Source organism: Callospermophilus lateralis, chromosome 17, assembly GCF_048772815.1.
Source record: "Callospermophilus lateralis isolate mCalLat2 chromosome 17, mCalLat2.hap1, whole genome shotgun sequence".
NCBI lineage: Eukaryota > Metazoa > Chordata > Mammalia > Rodentia > Sciuridae > Callospermophilus > Callospermophilus lateralis.
The window spans coordinates 76,731,329-76,752,753 of record NC_135321.1 but is presented as its reverse complement, the minus strand read 5'-3'; the positions used below and the strand labels follow the sequence as shown (position 1 = coordinate 76,752,753).

At 37.0% G+C, this 21,425-nt stretch overlaps 1 protein-coding gene across 3 annotated transcripts in view; it reads left to right on the top strand.

Moving 5' to 3' along the window:
* Positions 1-21,425, top strand: part of Auh (AU RNA binding methylglutaconyl-CoA hydratase) — a 157,472-nt gene that overhangs the window by 60,429 nt on the left and 75,618 nt on the right. For 2 of the 3 annotated variants that reach the window (XM_076836965.2, XM_076836963.2), the window contains 2 exons: positions 10,898-10,990; positions 12,586-12,642. The exons of the other annotated variant lie outside the window; for it this stretch is intronic. In XM_076836965.2, coding sequence (XP_076693080.2) covers positions 10,898-10,990; positions 12,586-12,642 — 150 coding nt within the window. The remainder of the gene's footprint in view (positions 1-10,897; positions 10,991-12,585; positions 12,643-21,425) is intronic. 3 annotated transcript variants of the gene reach the window in all.

Sequence of the window (21,425 nt, the reverse complement as noted above, 5' to 3'; positions counted from 1 at the left end):
GATTTTGCATCATTGTTTTCAGTGACATTAACAAGCATTTAATTTTATTTATTTATTTATTTTTTTGTAGACAGTTGTTAGGAGTTTGGGATAGCTGCTTTCTTACCTGGGAAATTATAAACAAGCTGCATTTCTTGGGCAGTTTTGGGAGTGTACTCCCCTCTCCCTGACACTGTAGTCTGATTATTATTATTTTTTTTTGTAGGTCCTATTAAGAAAAAACAAAAATCCTAGTTATTTTTAAAATATCCTGTTATAGATGAATATTTCCCATGAAGTATTTAAGTATTATATAAATAAAATTATTTGATAAGTTTTCTCTAAAAGATATGTATGTACATATTTCTATGAAGTATAATATCTGATTTATTGTGGCTTAGTAATAAAAGTTTCTGACATAAGATCCAGTATTTCAGCATGAATAAGGCATGAATAATTTTTGACTGAAGTTTCAAGTGTTGTATTTGTCACTTAACACATTTAGTAGTTGTAATCACTTTAATTATATAAAAAGTTACTAAGAAACATACTTGTAAAGTATAAATCTACTTAAAAATTTTCCTACTTATTAGCATTTAGAGGTTTATGAGTAGTGAATACTGAAGAGTGTGCACAAATTTGAGGTATATCCCTTTTAAACTGTTCATTTGATTTAGTGTATCTAATGCTTAACAGAAGATATAGAGATGACTGATTTTTTTTTTTTTTTTTTTTTTAGATTTTGGTGATTATCACCATTTTATATAAGTCATAGTTTTTTTAGGCCTTTCATTTTTATTTTACTTTATCTGAAATAAAGTGTAGCTTATTCTGAAAATAATTAGTACCACAGTAACTGTTGTCATATCATTTGGGAGGTTGTATTTTATGTTTATATATATTATATTTTCTTTCTCTAAGTGATTGACTTTTATTTTGCGTATATTTTATTAAGAATTACTTAATTTTAGAGATTGCAAAATTGACCCATCTGTGAGATAGACAGTATATTTATATTTACTGTGAATTTTGCATTTGTTTGAGGGTCAAGAAAAAGTTTTAAAATATTAAGTAATGTAGTTAAATTATGTGCAGTACAGCATATATTTTACTTCTTCATTTTCCTAATTTGAAGTAAAGACTGGAAATGCAAAGTGCTGAATTATGGTGTTTGAAAGATTGGTTAATAGAACACGCCAGCTAATTGCCTTGATTTGTTTTCCACATAGTGAGTTACAGATCTCGATTTTAGTTTTCTTTATCCTCTTGCCAAGAATGTTGGAAAATGAAAGCAAGTGTCTAGAAGTCAATTATTTTCTGACTTGTTAACACATCTCTGCCTTGTTGCATCATAGCTAAGTTTATATTTAAACTTGACAATTTATGATTTACGACAGTCCTTCCTTGTTTGCAATTTACTCACGTTGTGACTTTTGCCAGTTTGGGGAAAAATTGTACTTTTTAAGTAGGAGCAATGGCTTAAGCAAGCTGTGTTGTTCCAGAATATTACTCTAGAATTGGACAAGACCAAAAAAGGAATTCACTAATTTGGTTCTTTTTTCTTTTTTCCCCTCCCTTCCTCCCTCCCCCTCTCCCCTCCCTCCCTCTCTTCCTTCCCTCCCTCTCTTCCTTCCCTCCCTCCCTCTCTTCCTTCCCCTCTCTCCCTGCCCCCCCCTCCTTCCCTCCCTGCCCTCCCTGTCTCTTTTTCTTTTTTTTAGATATTGGATATGGAACCCAGGGATGCCCTATCATTGAACTACTTCCCTAACCTTGTATTTTTTATTTTGAGACGGGGTCTTGTCAAGTTGCCCAGGCTGACCTTAAACTTGCATACTTTTCCTGTCTCACCCTCCTTAGTAGCTGGAGTTTCAGGCACACATCATCATGCCCAGCCTTTTTTCTGTTGATAGTTTTTAATTTCTTAGGAATATTTGAATGTATGTTTATTATAAACATTTAAACTCTTTATTGCAGTTTCCTGCATCTTTCTCTTACACATAAGTAATCATTGCGGATGTGTGCATTTTTCGACCTTTCCTTGACTTTTGCATGAAATGTGTATATATCAGTAGATAGGAGGCTCTCTTTTCCCTCCTGTTACCCTTGTAAGGATTGGGAGTTGTTTTCTCTGTACTTGGCTGGGGTTCCATACCTGGCTGTTTCAGGGCTCTTACTTCCTTTTTGTGATGTTCTCCTTGTAGCTGGAGTTTGCTCTGTGATCTGGGTGGAGTCATTTTCTTGCTAGATGAATATGGATCCTTCACTTGTCTAAGTGGGGTGGTGTTAACCTTCCTGTCATTATGATTTTCTGTAGTTTATGATTTTGGTTACTTAACATTTTGAAAATTATTTTAATTATGTTCTATATTTTCTGTTTATGGGTTTTATTTCAATAACGTGAAAGAGTTGTATTTTTGTACTACCTTATCTTTATTTTATGAATTATACTTGATCCATTGTTTAGAAAGTTCTCTTGACTTCCTACTCCAAGTGATGACAAAATAAGTATATTTCTATTTTTAAATTTTTTCCTCCTTTCTTTCTCCTATTATTTTTTCTTAGCTTTTAAAATAATTTTTAACTTACACATACCTCTGTTACTTGGTTTATCCATCTGAAATTACATCTTTCCATCAACCCTTATTTACAAAAGATTATGAAATCAGTATGCTTTTCTTTTGTTGGCATTAGCATTTTCTTATCAAGTAGGTCAATTAATTTTTAAAAATATTTATTTAGATATAATTGACATGCCATGAATTATACATTGACTTATGAAAAAATATATCCATTCTCTGCAGAAATTTTATCACCCTTTGGAATCCCTTTCTCTTGCTCCTCTCTACCTTTATCCACATGTCTAATAGAATTTGCTTTGTCTCTATCAATTAATTTCCATATTTTAAGATTTTATAAAAATGGAAGATAGTGTTCATTTCTGTATGTCTTTTTCACTAGCAGAGAGGTTTTTTTTTTTTTAATTCATTGATTTTGTAGCATGTCGATAGTTTCTTTACTGAGTAGTGTTTCATGGTACAGATAGACATTTGGGTCATGACCGACTCTGGGCTGTTATATAGACATTTGTGCGTAAGTGTTCATCATCTTTATATTTATGAGTCATACCCCAAGAATCAGGGTGCTTCTGGCTTCCTCCTGTTATGGTGTTAATCTGAGTGAAGACAGTCTGTTTTCCTGTGGGATTGTGAGACTGTTCAGGTTCTCCGCATAGTCACCCAGGACTCCTTAAATTTCAGTGCACTTATAAGTCACCTGGGGTCTTGTTAAAATGCAGATCGTGGTTCAGCAGGTCTGAAGTGGGACTGATTCTACATTTCTAAGAAGTGTACAGGAGTTGCCAGTGCCACTCTTTGGGTAGCAAGGGAAAATAGAACTCAAGAGGTACTGAAGCAGAAGTTTGTGCATATGTTTTTTTCTGGCTAGGTCAAAGTTAACTATGTACAGTGTTTTTATTTATTTACATGTATGTGTGTGTGTGTGTGTGTGTGTGTGTGTGTGTGTGTATGTATATGTATATATTTTATCAGAAATAGATGTAACTACATTTGCCATGTTAAGAAACATTTTAAAAAATGCTACGAGTTGCAACCACAGGTAAAGTTATTATATTGCTCAGTTACATTACTGAATAATAACTGTCAAGATAAGTGGAAATGTGTGGGGAATTAACCCCACCCTGGCCTCTCATCTCTGCGTCTACCCCAGAGAGGCTTTACTTTTTGGGAATTTTGGTGGGGGGAGATGCTCTGACCTTGACCTTTCCTACTTTGGAGGCCTACACTGAGACGCTGACACAGTTCTCTTGTTGGGGATACCCAGAGAAAACTCGATTAGTCAGCTGACTGGTGCTTTGTATCCAGTTCCCCGTGTTCCCCAGTTGGACCTGGTGAAGGGAGATTTTGATCTTAGCACCTACAGAGCCAGTGTACTGGTCACTTCCCACAGTCTCAGTATCTCCCTGTTCTCAGGGCAGAGGTCCTTAGAGAAGGGCGGAAAGATGGCGTATGATGTGGACACTTTTCAGGGGTTCTGGGTCTGGGCCGTGAGAGGTAGTGACAGGCAGTAATGGGGAAGAGCTGCACTGTCTGTGCTCAAATTTCAGTGATGCCAGGTGAGTGCCAGCAGCTCCCTGTGCCTTGGTGGCCTCGTCTGCAAATTGAAGGTCTTTGTTCTTACATCATAAAGCTGATGAGAGGTTTGAATAAACTTTAAACTTCATTTGTAAAGTTTTTAGGACAGTGGCCACAACATAGTAGGCACTTTATATGTATTTGGTAGATAAAAAGGTACATACATAAGAAAAGAAGGGGAAAGTAGGCGGATTAGTGATAGGCTTAGAGAAATTAAGCAAAATTTCTCATGTCTCACAGTTGTCTCAGTGATAGATTGACCTGAAATTCAGCATCTGAACTCCCCACTCACGGCTGCATTCTGCTGCTTCCTGGAAACCTTTCAGCTTGCTGCCTGGCATTTATGTTGATGACCCAGTGACTGAGTTTAGACTTTGACAGTTTCCTCATTTGTTAGCAACGTAAAGTGAGCATGAGCTTACAATACCAACTTAACCACTGTTGAACTCCCATCCAGGACTCCATCTTTGATGGTCCAGCTTGGCTATTGTCAGTAATAAAGCAGTGGATCTCATTGTAGCTATATTATCAACACTCACAGGAAAGAATGGATTCTTTTCAATAGCTGAATTGCTTTTTAAAAAAAATTATAGGAAATTACCATTTATGTCATATTGCGTGGTTTTATAAACATTGTATCAGGTTTTCTAAAGATGCTGAGGGAAACCGGGCACAGTGGCACAGGCCTATAATCCCAGTGGCTCAGGAGGCTGAGGCAGGAGGATGGCGAGTTCAAAGCCAGCCTCAGCAAAAGCAAGGCATTATGCAACTCAGTGAGACCCTTCCAAATAAAATACAAAATAGGGCTGGGGAATGTGTCTTAGTGGTTGAGTGCCTCTTAGTTCAGTCCCTTGTACCAAACTAAACTAAACCAAACCAAACAAAAAAATCCCAAATCACCAAACAAACAACAACAACAAAAACACAAAGATGCTGAGGAAATAATGTCTTTTTGTGGTATTATATTAATGTATTGCTTTTTCCAACTCTACTTTTATAAACTTTAGATACAGCTATGCTATTACAAATTAAGGAAGATACCCTTTGCCTTAATCACTCTGTGTAAAATCTGAAGTACTGTGGCCAGGTCCTCATCTTGTTCCTGTACCTGATCATCTTATCCTGCAGCAATAGCAGGATAGAGGCTGGCCCCATGCCATTTTGCCCTTGTTCCTCTGGTTTTTATTAAAGGCAGGAGTAATTATTTTATCATACTGTTACTAGGCATTTTTCTCCAATTTTATTAGTAAAAAAGTAAGTTTATTTTCTTTTTCTGTGTGTATCAATACAGCCTGGAGATACTATGTTGAGCCAGTATATACAATGCATATAGAAGGGAATGCTGTTCTTTAGCAGTTTGTTATTAACATAATGGTACCCTCTTGTAAGGAATAGCTTACCTCTTGTAAGCTGCTATTCAGCTGTTTTTCATCACAACAGTTTGTTGAGTTTCTCCACTTTATTTGGATTTTAACCTAGTGCTAGAACCGCAGTGTTATAAATACTCTTCCTTTTGGCTTTTGCTCTAAGGTCCATGGCACCTGGGACATCTGCCTCTTGTAACTCCTGTCTCTTGCCTGCTGGCCCTATCCCCCTCCTCTGGTGTGCATGTCAGTACCCAGGCTGCTTCTTTGGCAGTGACCCTGGTGTGAACCTGTAGGAGAACTGAGATGCAGCCAGCCCGCAAGCTTTGCTCAGGGATTTGTGTTGTGTTGTTTTTCTGATTTTCTTAAAACTTGATTGGAATGGGAGAATGCACTTTAAACTAGAGATAAAGTTTTAGCTGAACTTAAAGGATAATTAGTAATTTATTATGGTTTTTAGTTGTTTTTATTTTATTTCTATCTTTGAAAGATTTCACTATTTGGAGTTTCCACAGAATTTATGGGCATTCCTGTTGAAATACTTGCATTTCTCTGTTTTACACAACAACACTAGTCTTCAGGCAAAACCCAAGTTTAAAAATCACATGACTGACACTGTCATTTCTCCTTAATCAGATTGTTTGTGTTTTTATAGAGCCTTGAAAAGAAGCTCCATTATTTATTATATCTCCTTAAGAGTTGAAAGTAGATACATGGTTTCCCGTGTGTTCACCCTGCTCTCATTCTGGTTACCCTTGGGGATGGTGGCCTGGAGGCTGCTGAAGGGTACCAGAGGCCTGCCTTACTGCTCTTTAAATAGCTAAACTCTGTAATTGTGTGCTTTAATTATATTTTTAGGAGAATTTCAAAGCATTATTATCTTCTATGTCATACCTGGCTCATTTCCTGATACTGCACTCAAAATAGTGTCTGATGCTGATGGTTGGATAACGCATTGAGTCATCATTGCATCCTGTTGCTGTGGGAATAGCTTGTGCCCACTGGATTTGCAGTTCCTGTTTCATTCCTTTGTACTCATGTACAACTGCCATTATGATATCCCTTCAGATCTTTAAACTGATAATCTGCCTTTCTAAAGGTGGGTTTTATTGTTTCCCCTGTGTTTATTAAGTACTCACAGGTAGAAGAAATATAAGATGTAAAAACAGGCATATCAGATAACTGTGAAAGTGGCATTCCCTTTGAGATGATGCATATTTTCCTGAAAAACAGGACAAATGTCTTGGGCTTGAGGGGGGCAAGAATTATATATAGTTTTAAATTTATCAAGATGTGAAATAGCTAATATGGAATAATAAGTAAGCTATTTTACCTAAATAATTTTCGAGTAGGAAAATTTTATAGACAGCTTTCCACAATGCTAAAATATTAATTTTGAAAATCTGTAGTAGCTAACCTTTTCAGTGATCTGAAGATGCTGTGATTCCTCCTCCTCTCCTTGTTCCTCTTCCTTTTTTGTATTACCTTTCTGGTTCCTCCCCTCCTTTGTCCTTTCCTCCCTTCTATGTGAACTCAGGGGCGTTCTATCACTGGAGCGGCATCTCCAGCCTTTTTATTTTTTATTTTGAGATAAGACCTTGCTAAGTCTCCCAGGCTGGCATCCAGCCTGCGACCTCATGCCCCACTCAGCCTCTGGAGTTATGGCATTAGAGTCTCTCTCATACCACGCCTCCATCCCCACCTTTTTCTGGTACAGGACCCCAAATTTCTTGTCATTTTGCGTTATATATTTCTTATAAACGTAATGTTAAATTTTTTTATCCTTCATGAGAAACTTAGTTTCTCAAATTGTTAACTATCAAATTTAAAAATAATTTTTATTAATTCCAAAAGTATTAAATATTGGGGAAAAGGTTATATTCAAGTTCCAGCCCTCTAACCCTGGCTTGGTCTTTTCTGTGGTCAGCTCTCATGCTGAAGCTTTTCATCAGTTATCTTGCTGGCATACAAATACAGTCTTATCACTCCAAAGAGTCCAGTGGTTTTAGGAGCTGTGTGTTTAGAAACAGCTAGGGTGACCAGATACATACTCATTCCAGTGTCACTTTTCCAGAAGCTTCTTCAGGAGTTCCTCCCGACTTACCAGTGCATGGCATTCCACGCTTCAGAGAGAGAGAGAGAGCATTCATTCTCTACTGAGACACTCTCCAGCTTAGGGTCACTGTGGGGTTTTCTATTTCTGAAGCTCCCTATGACTGCATAAGTTCATATTGTTTTTTAAGGTATTAAAAACAAAAGAATTAACCGTTATAGAAAAGGAGATAAAATACCAAGTTTAAAGTAGTGGATGGGGAACAGGAACTGAAAAACTTGGAGGTACACCCCAGTTTAAGAATGTTATTGAGTAACCTTGATTTGACATCAGGTCTTTGTTTCAGATGGGCAGTGCAGTAGGGGATGGTTTGACAGAGAAGGGTGCCCAGAGTATCATGGAAACAAAGGGAGGGATATTTGAGTAGTGCTTTGAAAGACATGTAAGAACGTAAGGACTAGCTAGGTATTCTAGATGGAGGTGCAACTCTTGCATAGGCGTGGATTCTTGAATGGGTGTAACTTCTAGAGGTGCTTTTGTTAGCTTGGGGTTGGAACACAGAGTATCTGTCTGAGGCTGGAGAAAAGATGAATAGGTAGACAATAGGTGCCTCTTGTGCTATGCTTATATGTTACTTCCTTTTATCTCAGAGATGGAATCAATAATTGTACAATTTTAAACAGGGGAAAAGCCCTGTAGAAATGTGGAATATGCATCAGAGGGTTAGGTAAAGAAATTCATTTTGGGGCTTCCTACTGGTGAGGAATGATGATACCCAAAACTCTAAAAGAAAAGGGAGGGGACCTTGAAGATTAGCAAGCTGTTAGAAGACTCAAAACAATTGGGCATTCAGGCATTGAAAAGGAATCCAGGATGGCTTCTTGGATGACTTGGTGAGTGGATCTGCTCCTGACTATGAATCAGAATCTAGAGGTATTGAAGAGTTGTCGTGGACATGAAAAAGTGGAGATGTCCAGTAGGCAGGTGGCTATACAGACACAGTATAGAAAGAAATTTGGGTTTGAGGTAGAGGAGTGTGGACTTCTTGGTATTACAGATAATAAAAGCTGGGTGGGAATGAGAAAAGCTTACACTGAGAAGGTACAAGACTGAGAATTAACCAGGAAGAATGTGGGACCCAGCAGGCAAATGGAGAAGGTAATTCAAGGAGACAGTAATCAGGATTACTCTGATCTTAAAGGCTATATGTTTAATGGGGACTGAAGATTATACACTGGTTGTGGAACCTGGAGCAAATATCTTGGGGGCTTGGAGGTGTATGGGTATGGGTGACATGGACTTATTCTACTCTGGCCAGAAACTAGTTTGTAAAGGGAGATGAGCCCAAGGCAGGGCCTCAGGAAAGGTTTTGATGGGAGGGACGTGAGATTGGAGAGGTTGAAGACTGAGGGAACTACAAATAGATAAACTCTGTAACCAGGTTCTTAGAAAGGAGGAAGTGTCAAGTGACAAAGTCATTCTATTTCATTTGTAGGAGCTTAAGATGACTTTGGGGAACCATTGAGATTAAGTTGCCATTTAATCACATTATTGATTTTTTTCTTTTAAAGTTAAAATTCACTAGATATTGTTTGTACATTAAACTCATTTCCTGATTGTCGACACTGATAAATCTTTCTTTCCCCTGCTAAGTGTACTAGAAAAGTACATTAGGTGTCTTTCCTGTGCAAAAGCCCTATGCATTTCTGCTCTTACTGGAGTGTTCTGTCTTGGGTGGCAGCTGCACATGTGTGCTCCTTCTCTACCTTTTCAGACTTTAGTCTCAGAGTAAGACTGGAAAATTTCTTGATGTGCGAATGGGTAAGATTCAGCATACTTCAACAAGTTTGGGGATTTTTTATTTTTTATTTTTTTGTATTGTGGATTGATCATTGAGCATTGGCATATGTTAGGCAAGTGCTCTAACTGCTCAGCTACATCCCCAGTCCACAAATTCATGTTTTTGTTTTTTGGTACTGAGGCTTGAACTCAGGGGCACTTGAGCACTGATCCATGTCCCCAGCCCTATTTTGTATTTTTTTTAGAGACAGAGTCTCACTGAATTGCTTAGTGCCTTGCTTTTGCTGAGGCTGGCTTTGAACTTGCAATCCTCCTGTCTCAGCCTCCTGAGCACACCTGGGATTACAGGTGTGCACCACTGCACCGGGCAAATTCATATGTTTCTAAAGAAATAAAATGATTTGCCTCTCTTGGGGAATTTCATCTGTTAGCATACTAATGAAAGAGTGAGCTTTTAGGGAATAATGCCTCCCCACCTTATTTTGTGGTCCAGTGGTTAAACCCAGGGCTTTGCACATGTTGGTCAAGCATTCTACCGCTATGCTACATGGAATGGCATCTTTTAAAAACCTGTATTCTCTTTATTTAATAAGATTAGCCAGCCTAATTTCATATTCCCATAGTCAGAAATAAAACTAATAGAAATTTTTCTGTTTTACAGAATAATCAATGAATATAACCAGTCATTTTTTGACAAGTTATAGAAGTAAAATGTCCCCCCCTCCCAGCACTGGGGATAGAAGCCAGGGGCACTGTGCCATGAGCTATATCTATATCCTCAGCTCTTTTTTATTTTTTATCTCGATAAGGGGTCCCACTAAGTTGCCAGGCTGGCCTTGAAATTGTGATCCTCTTGCCTCAGCTCCCGAGTTGTTGGGATTATAGGCATCTGCCACTATGCCTAGCCAAATCTGTATATTGTAACTTACAAAAATCTCTATACAATAATATTCTTTCTCTAGACTCCAGAAGTGTAGTTTAGAGTTCTGTGAATGGTGGCTTTTTCCCAGTATGCCTCTGGGCAAGCTTCCAAAGTCTCCTCCCCAGGAGGTGTGAGTTGGGTGGAGCCCATTAAGCACCTGTCACTAAACAGTGGAGCTGCCACAGCAACTGGTTGGGCGTCTTCTTTCTTGTAGGGCATATATCATTTCTTTGAATGAGGTTGTCATTCTTAGCCTCAAAGTAGCCCTTAAATGATCATGAATTGGAGTTATGCGTGTCATTTCACCTTGAAATTTTTATGAACCAAACAACTTGTAAAAGACTAATCATAGAACTATTAATTTGACCAAAAGTATTTATGAAAAATTCATTAATGTAGGAAGGTTTAAAGATAATTATTGTATATTCAAGTGGTGGAACACTATGCAATCATTAGATAAAAGTTTTTGAAGAATAATGATGGAGATGTAAATGGTTTGCTAAAGGTAAAATGGATATAGAGTCTATATACAATATCCCATTTAAAAATGTATTCACAAAAAAAATGGAATTAGATAGTGAGATAATGAACTAATTGAAGAAGCATGACCTTTGTCATCCTGTTTCAGCCAATCTTCCAATGCCAACGATTGCAGCAATAGATGGCCTTGCGCTAGGTGGTGGTCTTGAATTGGCTCTGGCCTGTGATATACGAGTAGCAGGTAGGTGAAAATTGATCCTATTAAAAATGTAATGTACAAAAATGGATTTTGTATTTACTTTTGAGTTAATTCCAGTATTTTTCTCTGGTCCTGTTTTTGAGTGTGACATTTTAAAAGTCACCTGTTGGGCCTCATGGTGCATTTAGAACCCCACTGAAGAAAGGGATCTTCTGTTGTCTCTTGCTCTTTTATGGCAGTAGGAAGAGATGCTAGTATTTAGGTCAGACAGATGTGAGTTCTAACTGTAGGTCTTGTCCTTTTCAGATTAGTTTTTCCCCCTCTTTAAATGGGGGAAACCACTGTGGGAGTGCTTAGACCAAGTACTTAATAACTCTTAAGGGCAGTAATAATAACATAATCCCTTTGCAATTCATTCTATTCCTAAGTGGTTTTCTGAGTATGTAGAGATGGTTATGAAAATAATGAAGACAATTAGTGTTGACCAGTTACTGAGTTTGCCCAGGTGCCTGGTACACACTTGACATATATTTAGTCACTCAGTGTGCCTAGCAACCCTGCAAGCACAGTGCTTTGGTGCAGGAAGATGCTGGGAACAGAAAGAGGGGAAGTAACAAGGCCAAAGGGGTGACTGAACTGGAATCACAGGCCACATCTATTACCCCCCTGGAGTAAGAGTGAATACCAGTCTTCTGTGTTGATTTTTCTGGACAATGTCTTCCAGAGTGTTTCAGCTCTAGCTGTTCCATGGGCTCTGGGACTGATCAGACAGCAGACAGCAGTCATTATTCTTCCCTTGGCCCCCATTGTCACCTGATATGGCTGCATATTAAAAGTAGAGTCAATATAATTCATTTAAATAATTTGGATTATTTCTTGAGACTAGTGGTTGCTTGTCCTTATATATGTTTTCCTTCTTTCTACTTTAAGTCCCTATATATTCTTTTAATGATGAAATCAGTTATTATTTTATGGTGCTAGAGATCAGTTTGCTTTTCGATTGACAAGCTAAGGTATCTGGAATCCATTTTGAAAGAATGCAGGCTCTTGTAATGAGGATGTGAAAAATAGTCTAAGTACATTTGAATATGTACATTAAGAAAAGATGAAGATGTTGTAAGGTACTTGTGAAAACAAACATAAAAAAAGGAATGCTTCCGAACTGTCAAACAGTAAAACTATTTGTTGAAAGTAACTAGAGACATGGTCTTGAGAAGTTGCCATATCTGATATGTTAAGCTGTTTGATCTAGGGGACAATTCAGGCAGCTAAAGAATTTGTGCTTGTCAGACACAGTCTCTCTCCTGATCCTGAATAATTACTGAGATCCAAGCCTTCAAATATGACTTGGTAGTATTAGCTCTAATAATATAGTTACAGTTTTTGTCTTTTACCATCAAAAACGAATTCACTGCCAAGCAGTTTTTAACAGAAAATGTTGTGTTACTCTCCTTATATATAAGTAATTTAGAGTATTTTCTTGTTTCTCTAAGTATCTTTTGAAGTGATTAAAAAAAAGTGATACCAGTTAAATTAGTAAACAGTGTTTTAATGTATCTTAGTTTACTAACTCTTTCAAGTTGTGGTTTTTTAATGCTTTGATGTGTATGTTTCTTAATTTTCTTTTTTCTTTTTAGCTTCCTCTGCAAAAATGGGCCTAGTTGAAACAAAGTTGGCAATTATTCCTGGTGGAGGTATGAGTTGTTCACTCCTGTCTCTCAGTATTCTTATTGTGTTCCCAGTTACAGTGTCTAAGGCAAAATTCTGTTCATGGAAAAGGCAGAGGAGACTACTGTATTGCTGGCTCTTTTAGTGAAATCCCTATTCAAAATATGCTCCTTTTTAGCTGCAGATGGTGGTCAGATACTGGCTATTACTTTCTTTTTATGCTGTTTTCTTTGCTTTTCTATGTTATTTTAAGTTTTCAATTATTGTACAGTCCACATTGATATCACTGCTTGGATCTCTTTTGTTAAAGGACTACCTGGCAGTTTTGAAACTTTTTTTTTTTTTTTTTTAGTATTTTTTGGATGTCGATGGGCCTTTATTTAGTTCATTTATTTATATGTGGTGCTGAGAATTGAACCCAGTGCCTCACACATGCTAGGCAAGTGCTCTACCACTGAGCCACAACCCCAGCTCCAGTTTTGAAACTTTTATTCATGCATTTAAGTGTGTGTGCCCTAACTGAGAGCTTCCTGCACACAGTCAGACCCTGAGTAGAAGAGGAGAGATGGCTTCTCTGTTGGTCATCTTTGTATCACTGGGACAAAATACCTGAGGTAGACCATGTAGGAGGAGGACAGGTTTACCTTGGCTCATGGTTTTGGAAGTTTCAGTCCTTGGTTGGTTCCATTGCTTTTGGACCTGTGGTGAGAAATTACATGGCAGCTGGAAGGCACAGAGGGAAAAAGGGACCTAAGTTCCAAAACCACCGTTAATGGCGTGCCCACAGTGACCTCGCTTCCTCCTGCCAGGCCCCGCCAGCCAAGAAAACAAAGCTGGGGCCAGGCCTTGAATACATGGGCCTCTGGGGAGCATTTCAGATCCAGATGAGCATCTTCCCAGGCTTTGGGCCATATTTTTTGTTTTTGTACAGCAGGACAAAGGTTGGGGTTAGTGGGTAGCCTGAATTTGGAGCTGAAGAGGTTTTGTTTCTTCGGTTCCCATGAAGAACATAGATGAGCTGCTGCTTTTGTGACTGTCATATAAGAAAGCACCATTTCAACATTGACAGTGAAATTTTGCATCATTTATAAATCTGAATTTTTTGCTATTGTGATTTAGAGAATTTGGAGATATTCCCATTTCATGATGTCCTTCTTTGAAACAGTTGTCTTCACTTAAGGATGTGTATGGTATAGTAACCTTCCTTGGTAACTTTCACACATAAATGACAGCTTATCAGTGTTATGGATGAAAAAACTGTACTGTGTAAAAATTAAATACAGTGTTGAACATGACTGCAGATGAATAGGTTTAAATTGTATGTTTAAAGAGTATGTGTCCTGGCTAGGGTAAAGAATTAAAACATAAGGTAGGTAGAAATTTAAACTTAAGTTATAGTGAAATTGAAGACTACTCAGTTCATGCTCAAGAGTATTCTATTTTGCTCATCCACAAAATGCTGTTTTTTAGGCCCAAAGCATTTAATATCTATCTGTTCTACCATGCCTACCTTGTCCATAGTAACTAATGAAAACACTAGAGAAAGGTTTGTAAGAGAATGAATCTATTTGAAAAAAATTACCAGATAACTAATTGTGAAATAAAATGAAATGGAGAAAAAGTGTGACATTGCACATTTTGGAATTTCTTTTAAGAAATAAACATTTAGGGGTAATTAGGATATAACTAATCCTAGAAAGATAGTGGCTTGCATGGTGCATCCTCGTTCCTCCCCACAAGCTATGGCAATCTAGGAGTCTATAAATGTGACCTTATTTGGAAAGAGGATCATTAAAGATGTAATTAAAGGGTCTCAAAATGAGCATATCCTGTATCATCTAAGGGACTCTTAGGTTCAAAGAGAAAGTATCCTTACAAGAAAGAAAAGAAACAGGCAGAAGAGATGATCATGTGAAGACAGGGGAATAATGCACGCATAAGCCAGGCAATGCCAAGGATAGTCTGCAGCCACCAAAGTTTTGGGGAGTGCACCATGGGACAGTTTCTCCTTCAGAGTCTCCAGAAGGGTCCAGCCTCACAGAGACCTTGATTTTGGATTTCTGCCCTCCAAAACTGAGAGAATAAATTTCTGTTGTTGTTAATATGTGGTATTTTTTGTTACAGCACTCTTTGGAAACTGATACTGTCACTTTTCAATGATATTAAAGTAATATGTTTAGACAAGGGTTAGTAGGTGGAAGAGATTGGGGGTGGGAGGAAACTGAACTTGATAATTTGAATACTTACCATGCCTTGAAGATGAAGTGTTTTGTATTAAAACAACCAAAAGTTAAAACACTTCTATAATGAAAAAAATGGATTGTACTTCAGAAATGAGGGTGAGCTTTATTGGCTTCCTTCCTTCTGTTGTGAATGCCTCATGAGTGGCATTGCGAGTGGCAATGTGCTATGCCTTATGAGTTCTAGAAATCAGAATTTCTCCCCAGTGTACTTAAGTTCTTCAGCATTCTTTTCAAGTGGACCCATTAATTAGAATACTTTTTTTTGTTTGTTTTGGTAGATTTGAATGAATTTGTTCTTATGTTTTCTCATGAATGGGATTATTTTTCTAATTTTTATTAAATAAATTTTATCATAAAAATTATAGTGCTTTAATATTTTCCCATTTATATATAATAGCTGGTTCTGGCTGGGCACAATGGCACACGTCTGTTATCCCAGTGACTCGGGAGGCTGAAGCAGGAGTATTGTGAGTTCAGAGCCAGCCTCTGCAATGGGAGGCACTAAGCAACTCAGTGAGACTCTGTCTCTAAATAAAATACAAAAAAGGGCTGGGTATGTGGCCCAGTGGTCGAGTGCCCCTGAGTGCAATTCCTGGTACTGTGCCCCCCCCCCCCCCCCAAATAATTGATTCTCTTTTTCTTTTTTTAAAAATTTATTTATTTTAATTAGGTGTGTGTATGTATGTATGTATGTGTGTGTGTGTGTGTGTATATATGACAGCAGAATGCATTTTGATTCATTGTACTGTTATAGTTAAAGCTTCATCACAGGGTTTCATAAACTGACTTCTAGATCACTCACGTATAATCAAATCAAGCCTTTATTGAAGCACACTGGTGGCGGCTGACCAGAACATAAAGCTGTTCCCCTGATCAGCCCCGCACAATTGCAAGGGCACTCCTTATAAGCCTGAAAACCGCAAAAGGGATGTTCAGGGGGTCTAGCCAATGCAAGGCAGCCAGGTTACAGAAGCGGGACAGTGCAGTCAAGCGGAACGAAGCCTAACCAATCACAGTCCAGTCACCCCAGTTACGGAAACAGCGCCCCATTACCCTAGTTACAGAAACAATGCCCCATTAGGTAGTTCTGTGTTCTTAAAGGTTTCTATAGCAAAAGGAAAAGAACATCTTGCCCCAGTCATGACTCTTCTACTTGGCATGGTTGTTTTACAGGATGAAGTCATAAAACAAAATGGAGTCACATTTGCTCCTACTATCACATTCCCTACTGGTTTTAGTAGGTTTGATGTCAATCTTGCACATCTTTAGTCCTCAGTGTTTTTTTTTTTTTTTTTTTTTCTCTTCCATCTTTATGTGTCTAAGGGACTGTACTGGGCTCGCAAGACCATAACTTTGACCTCACCTATATTCTTATGTATATGGTTTAGGAGGGTTTTTAAGAGGCAGGGTCCTACAGTAATACCAATCAGGAGAAGGACTAGAGGCCCAACTACGGCTGAAATGATGTTAGTCAACTAAGGGGACCATGAGAATAGGTTTTAGAACCAATTGCCTGAAGTTTCTAGTGTTTTCTCTCTTATCTTTAACCTGTTTCTCACAAGTGCCAAACTGTCCTTTATTATCCCAGAATGGTTTGCATAGAGACAAGTTTCTCCTGGAGCCATACAAAGTCCTCCTTGTTTAAGAAAGAGACCATCTAGACCTCATCTGTTTTGTAAGACTATTTCTGTCAGAGAGTCTAGTGAAACCTTTAGTTTGGAGATTGACCTTTCTAGTTTTCCTAAATCTATATCTATTTGACAGCTGAGGGACTTCCCAAACCAGCCAGGAGGGGAACTGAAATGGGGGCAGCCAGTCTATGTTGATAAATCAGTGGGGCCTGGCCTTGTAATAAGTCCAGGTGTTCTTTTTCCTTTACTCCATCAAAATAGTAGGTTACTTAGTTCAGAGTTATTGACAGTTTGGAGATTTAGGCAAGGAGTTCGAAGTGGGACCCAGGAAGCACAATTTTTGGTGAACAGGGAGTTGTCCCACTTATAAGTTGGGTTGTGGAAGCAAGTGTCTCTTTATGGGAGGTCACCCAGGGTGATCTTGGGAGTAGCTTCCTAGGTACATCTTCCTGAGCTAGACATATTGGCGAACATCTATGTTGACCATAATTTTTTTCTCTAATGTTAGGGACCTCCTACTGCTGTAAGGGAAAAGGGCGATGACCATTCTTGCTACTTCCAGCTGAAAAGGGGCGATGTGCAGTGGATAAGCAGTTTAGAGTCCCTTTTTAGAAACTGAGTGGGTCAAGAAGTCCATGGTAAAAATCTGGCTCAGGAGGAACAGGATGTAAATCACCTGGGGTGGGCACTTCTATGAGAGAAACACAAAGACCTGAGTCCTGAAGTAAGATTAGTACAAAACAGCAGTTGTAGCATCTGGAACCTGTCCATGAATATCATGAAAATGACAGAAATTAATAATTGTTTACCAGGAGGCAGAAGACCTGAGAAAATTTGCCCCATAACAAGGCCTAACAAAGCCTAATAAGGCACTTTTTTGGGGGGAACATAAATCTTTAACTTTGTCAGAATTATCAGGAATGTAGACACAACATTTAGTTAAATTATTGTTAATGTCATCTGATTTTTGTAAAAATACCTTTTTGGCATAACCTCTGTGTTCAGTAAAGATCCTTTGTTACTTAGGATTAAATAATTATACTAATAAACACTGATTATATCTTCCTTTGTAGGAGCTTAGGAAGATCTGTAGGCCTTAAACTGACTAGAAACTTCTGGCAATGTTTATTGGTAGTTATCAGGCATTTTTGCCTAAGAATTTCTCTTCTGTTGTCTCCAGTCTTACTTATTTTTGGGGATGCTAACACTAGTGTACATTTTAAGTTACATTAAAATAACTGTTGTTTGTTTTTAAATGTCCAGGAATGGCTGTGCTTTGGTTTTACCTGTTTTTGCTAAGTGTCTAAGACCAAGCTGGTCAAACTGACCTTGTTCCTATGTATTGGTAAGAGTCAGCTGAGTTTCCTTGGAGGACATTCTTGGAGAACTTGTGAGCAGCATTTTAGCTCTGTTAGTGCCGTCTGCATTAGGATGGGTCAAGGTCTTGCTGACCATATGGCTTCCCTTGGAAGCATCAGGCATGTCTCCCTTTTTCAGTGACCCTCCTGTTTTGCAGCATGTGCACTCATTGGCTTTCTGTTCTCCAGAGGTCTCATTAATGTCCCTTATCGGGAGGTCATGTGGCCCAGAGTTGCAAAGCTTTTCCCCCTGTCCTGGGTTCAGGCTGACTTAGAGGGTAAGAGCCAAATATTGATTTCTTTGGCCCCTTTATTTTAACCTTAATATTTAAATTTGGCCTTAAACATCCAGCAAGTTAGTTTTACCAGTTTTAAAGTAAGAATGCTGGGCTTTAACTTTTATGTTTATAACTTTTGCAGTTGATTTTTACATAACACAATATCCTTATTTTATTTATTAATTTATGTAATGCTGAAGACCTGCCTGAAGGAGAAGATGACACCTTAGCATCTACTGTATGATCCATCACTCTACGCCAGCAAGGCAGCTTGCAGACCCAGAGAGCCCATTAGATTTTGGCTATAAAAACTCTTTCTTGCCAGGTCCTCCTCTCTTGCTCTCTCCTTTTTCTCTCACTTTCCCTGTCTCTCATTCTCCCTCTCACTTTTTTTTCCTTTCTCTTTTTTCCTTTTCTCTCTCTCTCTCTCTCTTGTGTTAATCAGACACTGTCACAGTAAAGGTCTCTTGGTTGCTCTAAGTGTAGTGGTCACATTTTTTTTTTGTTGTTATAATGAAAATACAAAGTGAAATTAACAATAGTAAAAACATATTTAGCTTGTATATAATTTTGAGCCTTGGCTGAGTTATACATTATATTTTTTATTTGAGATCACAGTAATTTTTCCAATAAAGTTAATTTTTGAATATAACTTTAAATTAACTGAAATCTGGCCTACTTTGACATGCTATAAGGTGGGAGGCAGAGCCTTATCTCAGGTAAGGCAGGGTTCTTCACAATCTTAGGTAAAATGTTTTAGTTTTAAAGTTGATCTTTGTCTCTCTTTTTAGATATAATTTTATAAAATTTACATATATTGTTTTCTGACTCTGTATGAATTTTAATAGTACAATATGACATACATCTGAAACATTAATTAAGGAAAGGCTGAGAGCCCTTAACATTTTTTTCCAGGTGGAAAAGTGGCAAAATGTTTTATAATATTAATCTTTAAAAAATTAGGCTCTCTTACTTTTTAAAATATCTTTAAATTTTTGTATCTTATTGTAAAAGGTAACATAAGATTTGGTTACAAAACATCAAATGATATAAATAAATCTCCAATAAAATTCATTATCTTTATAAGTTTAAATTACCATTTCAGACAATTTTAGTTTGGAGAATACCAGCTTGATGAAATGTGTCTTTAAACCCTTTTTACCTTAAAGACTTGTATACCTGAAAGATATGAACATATTTACCACATTTTTATTGATGTTTTTATATTAACCAAGGTTAGTTTTTAAAGGAAAACCTAGACTCTGTAATGTAGGACAATACTTTAAAATAACAGTTGCTGTTTAGCCACAGATGTACAAACCTTAATTTCTCCAAGATTACTTGTTCTAGGGGATAAAACTTAACAGACACAATGTAACTAATATTTTTAGAAGTTTTTGTTATTTTAACATATAAATATATCAGTACATTATTATTTGTCTTTAGGGAACAACCTTGAATAGTTTTAACTATTTATGTTACATATATAACCAACTTAGTTACATATAAACCTTTTAATATTTGTCTTTTATTTATAGAGCTTTATATTACTTAATTAGACCCTTTTATTGTTTACTTACATGTATTATAATTATATTTTATCACATGAAGACTTTTTACCTGGAAACGTTTTTTATTAAATATATTTTTATATTTAGAACTTTTTAATAATTTTTAATCCATTGATCCTTTTTTTTTTGTTTGTACCTTGAAATAAACCTTATAAATTTTTGAATTTAGATAAATTAATCTATTTTAATAAGATGAAATATTTGTTATTTACAGTACTTTAATTGAAATACAGTTGAAACCTCTTGACTCCTTGTATGTAGAATTATACCTGTTGGGACTTTGTAATTTACAGTAACCTTGTTTTTATAATAACACAAGATAATTTTAAATTTCCTTTTTAGTTTACCAATTTATGAAAACGCCAACATTGTTTAAATATTTTACCTTATGGAATTTAAGGAGTTAAGAGTACTTGATATTATATTTAACAGTCAGCATTTTAACTTTTGTAAACCAATTAGATGTCTCTAGCAAACACATCCATGATTCATTTCATATACGTTTAGATGTAATTTACGTATCTTTTTTTAAAAGCAAGGTATCAGACAAGTGCATTAAATAGTATTAGTAATCTTTTTTTGTTGTTGAATAAAAATCCTAGAGACGATGGATATCAAACACTTTATAGACATTAACATTTTAACAGCTGTTTAACCATCTAGAAAAAAAACTGTGCATTAGTAACTTTAAAGACATTTGTACTTTTATCTATTTTCCCAATTTGAATTGACCCTTTTAAATCATATTAACCAAAAGTATTTGGATCCATTTTTTAAAAAATTTTAATTTATGAGCTCATATATCTATTTTTTGTACCAAATATATAGACGTGGCAATACGTATAATCAGACAGTACACGGGTGCACCCACACAAAGCAAACAGACAAACAAAAGCCTTGTAGCTTATTTTTTTAAAACCTATTTGATTGAGAGTTAACTCTTGTAAATTGGCCTTAGAATAAAGCAGAGTGTAATCAGAAAAACATATCAACCTATGCATATTGGATCAAAATTATGAGTTTAACAAATATAGAATTTTAAAAGTTTTCTGACCTTTTTCCTGAGGTGGTCCTGTTCATGAAAGCTGAAAAGAGTTGAGGGAACATAGACCAATGCCTGGTACCACCAAAACAAATTTAGTGTGCTGAATTTAGTTCCTTTGAATAAATACCAAGGAATTAGGTAGGTGAGTTTAATGGTAGTTCTATTCCTAGTCTTTTGAGGAATCTTCATGCTTCTTTCCAAAGTGGTTGTGCAGTCCCACCAACAGTGTATGAGAAACACCTTTATACCCACGTTCTTGCCAGCATTTTTTTATTATTTGTATTTTTTATGATTGTCATTGTAATTGGAGTGAGACAGAAATCTTTTTTTGGTGGGACAGGGGTACCAGAATTGAACTCTGGGCACTTGACCACTGAGCCATATCCCCAGCCCTATTTTATATTTTATTTAGAGACAGGATCTCTCTGAGTTGTTTAGTACATAGCTCTTACTGGGGCTGGCTTTGAACCCGCCATCCTCCTGCTTTAGCCTCCCTACCTGCTGGGATTACAGGTATACATGTGCCCCTGTGCCTGGCGCTTGAAATCTTAACATAGTTTTGATTTGCATTTCCCTGATATTTAGGGATATCGAATATTTTTTCATATATTTGTTAACCATTTTTATTTCTTATTTTTTAAAAATATATTTTATTTGGAGACAGGATCTCACTGAGTTGCTTA